At 30.9% G+C, this 14,702-nt stretch overlaps 1 protein-coding gene across 1 annotated transcript in view; it reads left to right on the top strand.

Annotated features, from left to right (window-relative positions):
- LOC134716436 (transient receptor potential cation channel subfamily M member 2-like) overlaps positions 1–14,702 on the top strand; it is a 67,195-nt gene that overhangs the window by 3,960 nt on the left and 48,533 nt on the right. Inside the window, exons 2-5 of the mRNA XM_063579433.1 lie at positions 5,860–5,928; positions 6,418–6,635; positions 13,599–13,747; positions 14,191–14,356. Of these exons, the coding sequence (XP_063435503.1) occupies positions 5,909–5,928; positions 6,418–6,635; positions 13,599–13,747; positions 14,191–14,356 (553 nt within the window). The 5' untranslated portion in view covers positions 5,860–5,908. The remainder of the gene's footprint in view (positions 1–5,859; positions 5,929–6,417; positions 6,636–13,598; positions 13,748–14,190; positions 14,357–14,702) is intronic.

Below are 14,702 nucleotides of genomic sequence, written 5' to 3'. Positions count from 1 at the left end.
AAAATCAACGGTACCAATTTTGTTGCACCAGATGCGCATTTCGACAATACATGTCTCTTCAGTGATGCTCATGGCCAAAATATTTGAAATCCAAAGCATATATAAAAGATGAAGAGCTATAATCCAAAAGGTCCAAAAAGTATAGCCAAATTCGTAAAAGGAATCAGAGCTGTGCATGAGGGAGATACATTCCTTAATTTATAATAATTCCTAATATTTTTAACTTAGCCGTATTTGGCACAATCTTTTGGAATTTCGGATGCTCAATGCTCTTCAACATTGTACTTATTTGGCTTTATAAATATTTTGATATGAGCGTCACTGATTAGTCTTATGTAGACGAAACGCGCGTCTGGCGTACTAAATTATAATCCTGGTGCCTTTGATACCGATTTATACCACTGGGTCGATGTCACTGCTGGGGGACGTTTCGTCCCCGATGGTATCACCAGCCCAGTATTCAACACTTCCGTGTTGACATGAATATCAATAATATGGTCATTGTTATAAATTTCCTGTTTACAAAACTTTGAATTTTTCTAAAACTAAGGATTTTCTTATCCCAGGTATAGATTAACTTAGCCGTATTTGACACAACTTTTTGGAATTTCGGATGCTCAATGCTCTTCAACATTGTACTTATTTGGCTTTATAAATATTTTGATATGAGCGTCACTGATAAGTCTTATGTAGACGAAACGCGCGTCTGACGTACTAAATTATAATCCTGGTACATTTGATAACTATTTCACCTATATGACAGTTCCATAGTTGCATAAAAGTCCATTAAATTTACAACGATGTGTGAAAAAAACATTTAATCGTGACAAAGGACCCTATGTAAAATACACTAACGCTAGCACCCAATGGAAATACATACTTACGTTTTAATTAGAACTGAATAAAATAAAACAAAATATGGCATGAATGTCCTTAATGAACCAAACCATCATTCAAGAAAAGACTAATGGGAAATAAAAAAGATTGTTTCTATCGCGCACTGAATTGAATAAAAACCAAACATGACATACATGTTTCTTATGATATGCTGATACACGTATCTTTCATTTCCTTTCCTTTTTTTCTGTGACGACGTTACCTTGTCACCGTCTGATGGTGTTTATCATAGTCATTCTCTACTTGTACGATCCGCTCGTGTATGTTACAACATATTAGATTTTTGCCGAGAAATTTATGTATTCATGAACAATTATTACACCAGGGCTTTTGATAACACAAACTAGTCAAAACATTTACTAAATTTTACCATCTGTAAAAGGTCATCATTCGTAATTATAAATCATCATTCAGACATCTTAGTATACGTTCAGATATTTCACATCCAATCTTTAAAGTCATATGAAACGAGTGAGCGGTGAAAAATAATGTTTGTCCAATTCTTGAACCAATGCATGTATACATCATAAACTTAGTCCTCTGTAAACGATTTTATCATTATTTTCGCAAATATATCATATAATCATCAATTTTTTTTCTCTCTGTTTGTTAGGATTTAACAAATATGTCTGCTTATTAAATGCCGTGTTTTGAATCCATGTTTTACCGATTGTCACCTTATAGTAAACAAATCACAAAAAGCATGGGTATTGAGCACGTGTTTAACATGTATAATCAGATATTTGTTTATTTCAATGACAGATCCATGCGTATTATGGTCACCGGATTTTTACTCTCGGGTCACTATGAATACGGAAAATATGTCGGCGAATTGCTTGCTGGAAGCAAGCAATTAAAAATAAGTCAACTTCTTCTAAATGTGGACAAATTAAAGAATTTTCCTCAGACAAAAGTATATGTACATAAGTTGTATAATGAAATCTATCCATTTAGTTATAAAAAACATATGCATATTTTTTTTTAATTTGAGGTTTCTTATGACTTTAATTGTAATATGGTTTACATAGCACAACATGTCGGAATATAAATCAAAAGCTATAAAAACCTTTGACAGACTTATTAAGAAGGGAGATAGTTACAGAACTGTTGTCAAGTCATTAAAATTAGAATATTTTGACATTGATATTAGTGATCCTATAGGGTCTTTGCATAAGAAATGAACACATTTATTCAAAAGCAAATATTTGCATGACACGGACTATGTTTTTCTCATATATATGTTATGATGTTGTGATACTAAATCCCTTACAAAAATGATTGTGCTTTATATTCATATGATAAAGACACAGCCATTCAAGCAGTTTGGTTTGTTTCCTCTAATATTTGAGTGTGAATTTACATTATTATAAGACGTGACACAGTACTTTTCTATCCCAAATTCATGTATTTAGTTTTGGTGTTATATTTGTAATTCGCATCGGATTTTGTCTAATGCTTAGTTCGTTTCTGTGTGTGTTACATTTTAATGTTGTGTCGTCATTTTCTTGTATTTAATGCGTTTCCCTCGGTTTTGGTTTATGACCGGATTTGTTTTTGTCTATCGATTTATGAGTTTTGAACATCGGTATACTACTGTTGCCTTTATCTTCATCTGCATTTTATTAACTTCTAGTAGTTCTTTGTAAATAAATGTATCTGTGTCATTTTGTTTCATCGGTACCTAATTTGAAATCAGACTCTGACCTTTTTAACTGAGTTGTACTGTGCGTATAACTGTGCGTTTGTTTTTCTTCATTGGCTAGAGGTATAGGGGAAGGGTTGAGATATCAAAAAAACATGTTAACCCCGCCGCATTTTTGCGCATGTCCCAAAAGTAATCAAAGGTACCAGGCTTATAATCTGATAAGCCAGAAGCGCGATTCGTATACATAAGACTCATCAGTAATGATTGGTAGAAAGGTTAACAAGTATAAAGTTAAGGAGCATTGAAGACCCAAACAGAGTTGTGCCTTATACGTATTAGGTCATTTATGTCTAGGATAAAAAGAAAAAACTTAGTATTTCGTTTATAATGTATACTTTTGCAAACAGTTTATTTATAACACTGACCATATCATTGATATTCACTGAAGTGCTGAATTCTCGGCTGGTCAGTAGCCTCTTGCCTTCTTTAAAAAAAATTCTTTTATAATTTTTGTTGTTATTATAAGTTATATATATTTATTTCGGAGTTAAGATGTCAGCTGAAACACGCCTCCAAGTGTGGGATTTTCTGTCTGTTTTGAAGATCAAATAGAGGAGTTCGGCTGTTTTCTGCTCTTTCGTCGGGATGTTGTATCTTTTATATGTCTCACATTTCCATTCTCATTTTTGTCTTTATTGATTGAAATATGAGATAAACTGTAAACTGCAAAAATATCAAGAAAACTGGATCTACATCTAAAACATCATGAGCAAAATTGTCAATTGTTGGAGTTAAAAAAAAATTATAAAGTCATTTTCTACAATTTAAATGAATTTTGGTTGTGATTTCTGTAAACTGTACAAACGTCGTCTACTGATTAAATTATTTGGCAAATATTGAAACAAATTTGACACAATCATTACCAGGGTGTATTTTATCATTTTAATCTATTTTCATGATATCCAAAACCAAAGTAGAATCAGGTGAGCGACACAAGCTCTCGAGAGCCTCTTGTTTGTTCTGTTGAAAACCAGGAAGAATTAAAGAGTTAGTTACGAATTGAAATTTTCCTTACACAAAAGATTTCCAAACAAATGTAAATATGATTGCATTCAAAAGAGGAACGAAAGATACCAAAGGGACAGTCAAACTCATAAATCTAAAACAAACTGACAACGCCATGGCTAAAAATGAAAAAGACAAACAGAAAACAATAGTACACATGACACAACTGAAGAATAAACAACACGAACCCCACCAAAAACTAGGGGTGATCTCAGGTGCTCCGGAAGGGTAAGAAAGTTGATACTTCAATCCCATAACACCAATCGTGAGTACTCAACTCTTAGACTACAATCCACATGAATACTGCAGTCAATATAATGATTCAATTAGTTAAAAAATCAATATATTTCCCTTTTGGTCTGAATATTGATAATTATAGATATAAGAAAATGTGGTATGTAATTTGTAAACCAGTAAACCATTATAGGTCAAAGTACGCTCTTCAACACGGAGCCGTGGCTCACACCGCACGGCAAGCTATAAAGGGCTTCAAGTGTCAATTCAAACAGGAAAACCAATGGTTTCATTTATATTACAAAACGAGAAAAACTTGAAAACCACATCAACAGCCGACAACCAGTGAACATTAGGTCCTTGACTTAGGAAATGTATACTTAGATTAAAAAGTCAATTGTTCATGATCAAATGAAAGGTCTTACCATTTTTCTTTTATTGATAGCCATCTTAGTTCAAAAATATATGATTGCTTATGACTTTTAAATCTACAATAAGTGGTTGTTAAGGACAAAAAACATTCATAAGTATAAACATATAACTTCTAGTTTAAAAATGTGATATACACTATTCATAGTATTTCAAGTTAAAAAAAGTGATTGCGAAGGACTTATATATCGTTGCTAGGGACACAAACGTCATTTCCAGAATATAATTTCATATTTATATTATTCATAGCTTTTTAAGTTCAAAAATATATGGTTGCTAAGTGTTTTTTTGTAGTTGCTAGGGACCTTGACCTTTAACCTTGACCTTATTTTGTAGATCTTATCATGATGAACATTTTTGCCTTTCATAGTTTCGTTCTAGCTCTAACGTCTTTTGAGTTATACGCAAACAATAATTATTCGGACCCAAAAAACTGTTTTTGGGGTCCTAGGTCCATTACAGATGGTCTAAATGTTTAAGACCCAACATAGCAAATGTAGATAGTGCAAAGACATACATTTTCTCCGGAACATTTTTATCAGCCATGTTAAACAGTTATTGAGTAAGTCTAATAACAAACTAAGGTCAACATCTAGGTCATGAGCTTGACCTTTGACCTTAGGTCAATTTTCATGGTGACGTGAATTGATGATCATTGGTGAAGATCGTAGGTGGTTACAACTTACGGTTTCTGAGTTCAAGTTGCCAACCGACATTGGTTAATTTTTAAAGGGGCATAACCATACAAACGAGTCGTTGAATCTTTTCGATCCAAATGTAACGATGAACCAAGGTAAGGTTCTGAAAAAAATCCACTCTTCGTTTTTGTCTTACCGATTATAGGTTTGGTGTTAGAATGATAACAGGGGTTTTATTGTTAGGGGAAATAACCGCTATAAAGGAAATGTCATTGGGTCGTGCCTTAACCACAAGATAGCTTTTGGTCAACCAATACTATAGATACCGAATATCATTTTAACATGTCGTATACTTTTTTGTAGGAAATGTCGTTAAAAAATCAATTGTTCATGATAGAACAATTGAAGGTCTTTCCACCCATCAAAATCAATTTTCATATAGAACTATGAAAATTCAGTTTGAAATATCATATTCAGCGTCAAATAATAGCTTATTATACACTGATTCCAAATCATATATAGTTTCTATTCATTTTTATTTCTAAAAAAGAGAGATAAATTGTTACTTCCGACTTTAAATATATCTGTTCCTGCTTTATTTGATAGTTTACTTGATACTGATTCCAAAAATATATTGTTCAATATACTTTTACATTAAATATGTACAAAACACGTCGTCGTGTGCCATATAATGCCTGGTTCGGCTGCACTGTACTATGTGCTGACCTAGGTTGTTTTACGTGTTCGTCTATATTCTGTGGTTATTAACCACTTCGTTGTTGACAAGTTTATCTATTATATGGTCATTTTTTTTAAATTTACTGTAATGCAAAAGTATTTTCTGTATTTTATACTTGAACAAGACTATAGTTTGCTTCAAATGCAATCCTTTATTTAACAAACTTGAATCAGGCTATTTAAAATACGTATTGTTTACTTTACAAATTGTAGTTATTGGATTTCATTACGTTAGTGTACCGACAACAGTAGCAATAAAGCAATGAGTGCCATCAATTTAAGGTAAGCACATAATGTGTGTGTCGTGTCAATGACGTGTGCATTGAAACATCCTGCAAAAACGTTTGTTAAAATAATTTTAAACGGATACTAATCAAATTGAAGTTCGTGTATGTGTTTTATTTTAACGCAAACATAATTTTACAATATAATAAAATTATCTAGCTAAAACCGAATTGTCAATTTGAAATTTGATTATTAATTTAACACATGTGTTATTTTATGTAAAGTTTTTAACAAATTTAATGTATATAACAAAACTTTTACATTATCATTAACAACCAAAGGTAACTTTGCAAAAGATTTATCTCCGATTGATCAATATATTTTTGCTTTTGCCACATATCTAATCCCATTGAATGAATACATAGATATTGTTCTCTGTGTAGTTGTTTTACTTTAACATTTTACATTCTGATTCTTTTTTGATGATTGTTTGATAAGCAATAAGTCTTGTTTCTAACAAACTTTAATTGAAATATTGTTTTTTAGGCACGAGATAATAGTTAACAAACCCAACATCACGAGTAAAGATGTCTGTCCAATTTTAAGTAAACTTAAAGAACTAACATCAGCTACTGATGGAACTGACAACTGTTTTCCAGGACTAGTATTATCAATAATCGGAGACTCGGAGAGTTATGTTCCAAAACCATGGAATACAATAGCTTTTACATCTGGACTTTTGCAATTAATACAAGGAGTCAAAGGTATTGAAAATAAGTATTATTATATATTATCATTAATTAGAATATTTGTTTAATAAGTAAATTGAATAAATTAAAGGATAAATACGGAAGCGTATTAGCGCCACACATTTTTTTTTAATTTTTCTTCCTACTTTTGTGTTATAACGCAAACCTTTGCGTTATAACGCAAACATTTGTTTTTATCTTATTTCTTATTTAAGATCCAAAGGAAACAGTAGTTATTAATGGGGGAGGCTGTATATAATAAAGTTTATCACCTTTGTAGTAATTGCAAAGTAAAATGCTTGAATAATTAGATCATATCAATGACTAATAATGAGCAGAATAATATAAGAAGATGTGGTATGAGTGCGAATAAGAAAACTCTCCATCTAAGTCACTATTCGTAAAAGTAAAACATCATAGGCCGGTCTTCAACACGGAGCATTTAAAAAAAAATCAACCCCGCTAATATAGGTATAACCGAATATAAATATACTTCTAAAGTAAGCTCTCGTTTGAGAACTGTGTAAAGTAGGTTAGATTCAAACAAGCTACCATTTGGCAATAAATGTATAGAATGAAGATGTTTTATTAATAAAATTATGTTCTCTCTATTCAAATTGCTACCCAAGCATCTTAAAAATACTTCATTATATTGAAATGAAAATTCAATGACTTTCTATCAGAGAATCTTGATCATATTCTGAGATTTAAAAAAATGTTTTCTTATTAATAATTCATTTTAAAGCAGAAAGATCATTTTGTCTATTTGACTTGGAGGTTTCACAATGGTTTGACATTACTTTTGATCTTTCAATTTAAATATGACTATAAACTAAACTATATCTATTTTCTTGTTTAATTATATACTTTTCTGGTGCACAAATCAGTCTTAATTTAAGTATAATTGCACTTCAATTATTCCATTATTCCTATGCATATTTATTATAATGATTTGGCCTTGTATGTATGATTCTTTTTTTATCTACTAGAAAATCACATCCGATATGAATGACAGACGGAAAAATATACAAAACTAAATGAATAATTGAAATCAAGATATTTGCGTTATAACGCAAAGGCTTGCGTTATAAAGCGAAGGTTTGCGTTATATCGCAAATGTTTGCGTTATTTCGCAAAGGTTTGCGTTATAACGCAAACCTTTGCGTTATAACGCAAACATTTTGCGTTATAACGCAAACCTTTGCGTTACAACGCAAACCTTTGCGTTTAACGCAAACCTTAGTTTGCGTTATAACGCAAACATAGGAAAAAAAAAAGAAAAAAAATGTGTGGCGCTAATACGCTTCCGCAATCGCTTCCGTAGATAAAAACATTTTCTATAAATTTTCCTCAAGTAAAAAATTTGGCGAAATGCATCAATTTCAAAAAATGAGTTTATTCAAAGGCAACACTATCACAAACAAATGTCAAATGTCCTAAATAATTTAGGATAAAAGATAAAAGATAAAACTTAAAAAAGAAACACAACCCAGTTAAGTCGTTATAAAAAATTGAAATAAATAAAAACGAATTCCCATTGACACCAACCGACTTTCGTAGTAAAGCGTAAAAATATCAAAAGATTTCATATTGTTTCAAAATGAGACAATATGAAATATGAAAAAATTCCGATATTTTGCAGTTTGTTTGTATCATTTTCAAGAATCCCTTTTGATTTAAAAACCGTTCAACTTGTTTAAAAACATTCAAATTTTAATGATTACGCAGGCCATCTTTACGTCATATCTGAAATAAAACATCCTCTGGAAATCCTACATATGCCTCATTCCTATTTCTATGCATATTTTAGCTTTAATTTTATCCGTAAATTCAGTACACGACATTATGCCACATATTGTATCGTTATACCTAACGTTCCTCTACCACACTTTTGACCTATAAATAATAGCTATATAAGGGGTTGAAGGGTGACATCAGTTCTTGAAAGCCTTCGTATGTGTATGCTGGTTTTTTTTATGCAGATGCATATTTCAGTATTCAGGTATTCCGTACTAATAGAAATTGGTATCAGAAGATGAATGGTCACAGCACTTTGTTCTAAAACCAATATATGGTGCATATCATGTACACTTTTGAGTTTTGTATTCTTGTAATTCGTAACCGAAACACATTTCTTCCCCATGTGATTATTAATCATGATTACGCATAACCTTAATCTATCATTACGTATGCACAAAATCAGACTCTTCGGTAAATACAAGAATGAAAGAAATAAAGAAAAAATAACTTTTTGAATTATTGAAATTACATAAAACTTTTGAAAAATGTAGAAATATATTATAAAGAATCTTTTATTTTCCTTCTCAACTAGTATATGAAAACGATATCACATTGACCCTTCGAGTGAAAATTTATAGATTTTAGTTTGGAATTACTTAATCCGTTACTAAATATTCGTATCACAGATGGTAATGGATATGTTCATTATGTCGTAATTGCAATCCAGTTCTCTTTTCACGAATGTCACCAATCGAATTATACTATTTAACAAAGTTTTAAATAACATCAACACGACATATGCCACATGTGGAGGAGCAGGATCTGCTTACCCTTCCTGACCACCAGAGATCTCCCCTAGCAGGAATGGGGTCGATTACTTTAAAATGTAATCGATTACATTACAATTACTTTGCTTATAAAATGCAATCGATTACATTACTATTACACCCTATTTTATATGCAATCGATAACATTAGATTTCAATAATGTGTTTACAATTTCATTGCTTTCAAAAATTGTTTCAATTTAACTTCTTCGAGAACAGACGCGACAACGAATATATAAGATAAAAGACGCTACATAAGGAAATGCCTGTCCCAAGTTAAATATATATGCAGTTGTTTTCCAATCGTTTGATTTGTGTGAGCTCTTGATTTTGCCATTTGATCATGGTCTTTCCGATTTGAATTTTCAGCGACTTTCGGTATTTTTCTTATGTTTTGCTACAATATGTTATTAGATCCGAGAACATAGGTATTCGTAGCGCAGTGTTTAGAGATTAAAAGCAAATTTAAAAAGAACCGCACGTGCTTTATCCTAATAATAATTTGATAGTGAAGTGTTAGTTCTTTTTTGGACAAAATAAAAAAAAAAATAGAAATAATTACATTTATGGTGTTTTGATACAGTTTGACAGCTTCAGACGAAAATCATAGAACGAAATCTGTGTGCCCTAATCAAATACTTTTGTTAAAAAAAAAACTATTTAAGAAAGGAATTATTTATTTTGACAAAGTCTAATGTAAAACATGACCTTTTTTGGTCAGACAATTTTTTTCTGTATAGTCATCCAGTGAAATATCATTAGAAAGCCACAATATAATGAAGTTACGCGCGGTGTTTGTACCTCATTGGAAAATCGATGTAGTTGGCAAGATGAAAGTTCAAAATATATAATTTTGTGATATCATATTCATTGCTAATTGTACGCATTTCAAAAAGTAATGTTTTTTTTAGAATAAAAACGAAAACAATAATTCTTGAAACTATGTTTAATGCTGCATGCGACAAGCTTCATGTTGAAAAAGGCGGCTATTTTTAGATTGTCCCGCGTAAAATATTTTATAAATTGTAACCACTAACTAACCTTTGATTTTAGTCTAAACTATTTTATATTTTGAAAAACGTTTTTTTTTTCATTATTTAACACAATGGTTCCTTCAGTCTTTAATACATTTTTATGACGTTATGATGACGTCACAAAAAATAAAAGCGTTCCATACTACAAGGGCAAATCTGTCCCACGGGGCAAACAATTGGGATTCCAGATTTGAAAATCAAAAAACATTTGTCTAAAATGGAAAAAAGTTTAGTTTTTGTATTTATTACATGAATGTTAATTTGTTTAATTTTATGAATTTAAAGAAAAATATCCTGAAAAAAATATATGGTAATTTATGAGCTTTTTCAAAGGCTTACAAGGTTGTCGCACCGTATTTTTATTGTTTTTTACGAAAAAAAAACTCTAACTCAAATTTACGCCAATTATTTGCTTATCAGTGCTCTTATAAGGTTGGATTTTATGATTTTTTAAAATGTTATTTTTCTTAATTTTTCAAAAAAACTAAAATACATCAATTTTTGACAATTATATAAAAAGCTCCAAATGTCGCACTTGCTTAAACACAATTTTTCAATCGAAATGTTGTTTGAACGTTACGAAATATTCGCGACGTTGTGTTACGCTTACATGTACGAACATCGCGTATTACGTCAAAGCTTTGTTTTGGTGAAAGAGAATAAAACATAACAAAAAGACATTTCCTATTATTCAAGAATATGAAAAGGAACTTCAAAGAAAATCTAATAATCGATTTATTGTTTTGCAATTTTGTGTCTAGATAAAATGGGACTAATAAACTCATCATAGATACTAGGACCTAATTTTGTATATATGCCAGACGCGCGTTTCGTCTACAAAAGACTCATTAGTGACGCTCGAATGCAAAAAAGTTAAAAAGGCCTAATAAAGAGCGAAGTTGTAGAGCATTGAGGACTAAAATTCCGAAACGTTTTGCCAAATCCAGCTAAGGTAATCTATACCTGAGATAGAAAGCCTTAGTATTTTAAAAATTCTCAATAACTATACACTTTAAGCAATTTTTAAACTTTGTATGCCTCCTCGCCAGCTTCATTTCGGTTCATATGAGCATGATGAGTAGAAGATTGGAAGTAGTGGTATATCTTGCATATCAGCGGTTTGTTAGTTTGTCGTACCATTCAGATATTCAAATATTATGTATTATACACGTCTTAATATGTGTGTGCCTTTCTGTCTATGTTTTTCATCGATTAGCTTGTGGTTATACAGGGCCAACTCCATAATGTATATATGTTTTATCTTAAATCAACAAGTCAATGGGACAAACCCACCAGTTTGTTTTCCAACTTGTCCAAGTCAAGAAAGATGTGATGTTGAATAAGTCTTCTTCATGACTCTGTATGTATATTTGTCTAGAGAGGAGAGAAATACCCTTGAAAATATTTTAGATAACAAAGTTTAAAACATTTGCCCCAAATTAGATCAATGAAAAGCTGTGGTTCAAGTCGAGCAGTTACCTTCATTTAGGACGTTTCTGTTGTTATAAATTTTTAACTTTCGTTAAATTTGAAATTAAAGAAAACCAGTGTTCAAATAGCACATTTTTATTAATTTTGGTTGCAGATTTTGTTGTAAATACTTGCATGTAATCTAGGCAGTGTTTCCCCTGGGTCAATTATTTTTTTCGCCACTTCTTTCGTCAAAACAATATATTTTTCGCCAAGTAATACAAATATATTTTTCTTTTAAAATTTCCTTTTTTTCAGCACCCCCCCCCCCACCCCCCACACACACACACATTCAGTAAGTAGCGGTTTTTACAACAAAACAAAGCATTTTATCACTTGGAATTTATACCTTGTGTAAGGTGTAGTCATTACATTGAAGGGTTACTTTCGGGTCAACCTTTTGAATAGATTTCTTCATAACGACAGTTTTCTTTTCTAGACCATCGGAAATAAGTAAAAGTATATGCTTGAAACACGTGTATCACTGAAACGACTTTGAAGTACCCATTCAAATCAATGATTTATATGAAAGTTAAATGATAAATTTTAAATCAGAGACCTTTCTTGCTTTTGAACATTTTTCGTCATAACAACAATTTTCTTTTCTGGACTATCATACAAAAAAAGGAGAGGAAGCGTATAAATTTTGCTTCAAACATGTGCGTCGCAAAGTGGTTAAGAAACCTTTTTGTGACATATGACAAAAGCCATTTAACTATATCATTTTGTCATATCATACAATCAACACCTTTATTAATTAGTCCTTTGATGTCGATAGCTATGAATGCAATCAGCCGATTATTGATTTTCTGTCAAAATCTTAACGAGTTTAAGGTGAATTCCGAGTATTGTCTGATCGGCAAAGTCAGAGAAACCCGAAAAAAGTAAATAAACAAGATGGCTGAAAATAAATCGTTATATATTTCTTTCGCCAAATTATTTCGCCAATGACAAATTTTAATCGCCACAATTGTTATTTTTTCGCAAATTGCGAAAATGGCGACCGCCAGTGGAAACCCTGAATCTAGGTCAACTTTGATTTTTTTTTTAAATCATACAAGCGTAGTTCGGTTTAAATTTGTAAAACGTTACGTATTTTGTAAAATAATTGAAAATAAATTGAAACGTTTTTTCATATATCATTATGTTTATGGTGATGACAAATATCTGTTTTCCGAAATATATATTGATACCTTTACTAACTGTTTCGTTTTTTTGATATTAGTGTTATTTGTTTTGGTAACGTGGTATATATAGTAAGTATTGATATTTCTTTGTACTAAAATGATTAAGAAAGTATAATTGAAAAAAACATGCAAATATCTGAATGTATTGAAAATGGTTTACGGTATTCCACCCGATTGCACTGACGTCGGTAATTTATAATACCGTATTATCGTTTACAAGCAAAGTTTTCCCGTATAAGAAAGATAAACAAAAAAACTCTTAAGCAACATCAGAAAGAGGAAGTTTATAAAACCTCACAAAATCAGACGCTGCATGTATCAATCAAAAGATTTAAAAAAAAAAGATAAAAAAAAAGAGCTGCAATATTCCTGACTGAGTACAGCACATCGTGGATAAAATCTGGTTATAAGGCTAGCCAAACCTGCCAGCGGAAAAAAACAGTTTTTTAATAATTGTGTTATATTGGTAAAATTGGTTGGAAGGCTTGAACAGACATAACAGGTTTATATATGTGTTTGCATATATCACAGACATACAACACACCTGACTAAAAGATTGGAATAAATATACAGTTAAATCTAACAAAGAGCACACAAAAGAGGTGTTACTTTGACAATTACTACACAACAGTTTACCCGATAGGAGTAATATTAACTAATTTGAAAACGATGTTTGGATTTACTCGGTTTTTTTTTATTAAAAAAAAAATGATGTTTTTAGAGAGTTGGGTTATTTTCCGAGGAAGCAATAGCGGTATTAGCAAACTGATATATGATGCATTCAAAGAAAAGTCATTATCAACGAAACAAGGAGATGAGATTAACAAAAACACAATGATCGCAATACAACCAACAAAAACACGTCAACAGGTATACATTTAATAATTTAATTTTGAATATTTGTAGCCTGAAATGTTCCATATTTACATAGAAAGGGTGCACTCATTAATTTATATTCAAAAAAGCAAAAAATCTCAGTATATTTTTAAAAAACTAAACTTATGTATTTTAAATATGATGCTCTTATTCTTAGTGCATGTCCATATCCGCGATAGATTAGATCGGTTACTATCTGAATACTTGTCGCAAGAAATGATGATTTGATTTTTTTCTTCAATACTTGATATGCCATTCTTTCAATACGTTCCATTGTCAAGATGACTCCCTTTCGTTTCGACCTATATGCAAACAACACAGATGTTACAATATACATATAGCAAAACACTTAACAGGCTTTTTAATTGTAGGACATATTTGATTCAGGTAAACATGCATTTTATGTATTATTAAATTGTTTTACTTTATTGAGACAGACATGCGTGCAAAATTTCCCAGAATTAGATTGGTGTTTCATTCTGAAATCGAATTTCCAAGATTATCGCAAAAGAACATACAGATGGTTCAACAAATATTTGTGCCAATTTATGGAAAAACTTTCAGAAGAGTATACCCCATTATTGTCAAAAGCAAAAGATACAGGTATGGAATATTCAAATTTTCTTATAACATAACTTGCAGCTGCTTACTTTATATTTTGTAATGAACTTTTGTTTTTGTAATTATTTTATTTTTGATGATGAAACATGTGAAATTACATACTACAGTTTTCGATACACATTATAAAAAATAAAGTAATACTAAGTCTTGATAAATCAATTAAGTCATAAGGATATAATAAGATAAACATATAAAAAATGCTGATAATTTTGTGAATTATCCAAAAAAATAAAATAAAAGCTGCTTCTTACAAATGCCATTTCTGATCCATTTTTTACTTTTTATACAGGGGTTAAGAAACATACAGAGTATTTTTCTATATTAATCC

Source organism: Mytilus trossulus, chromosome 4 (genome assembly GCF_036588685.1).
Source record: "Mytilus trossulus isolate FHL-02 chromosome 4, PNRI_Mtr1.1.1.hap1, whole genome shotgun sequence".
In the NCBI taxonomy this organism is placed as follows: domain Eukaryota; kingdom Metazoa; phylum Mollusca; class Bivalvia; order Mytilida; family Mytilidae; genus Mytilus; species Mytilus trossulus.
Note: the sequence above shows the minus strand (reverse complement) of the source record. Positions and strands in the feature narration are given on the sequence as shown.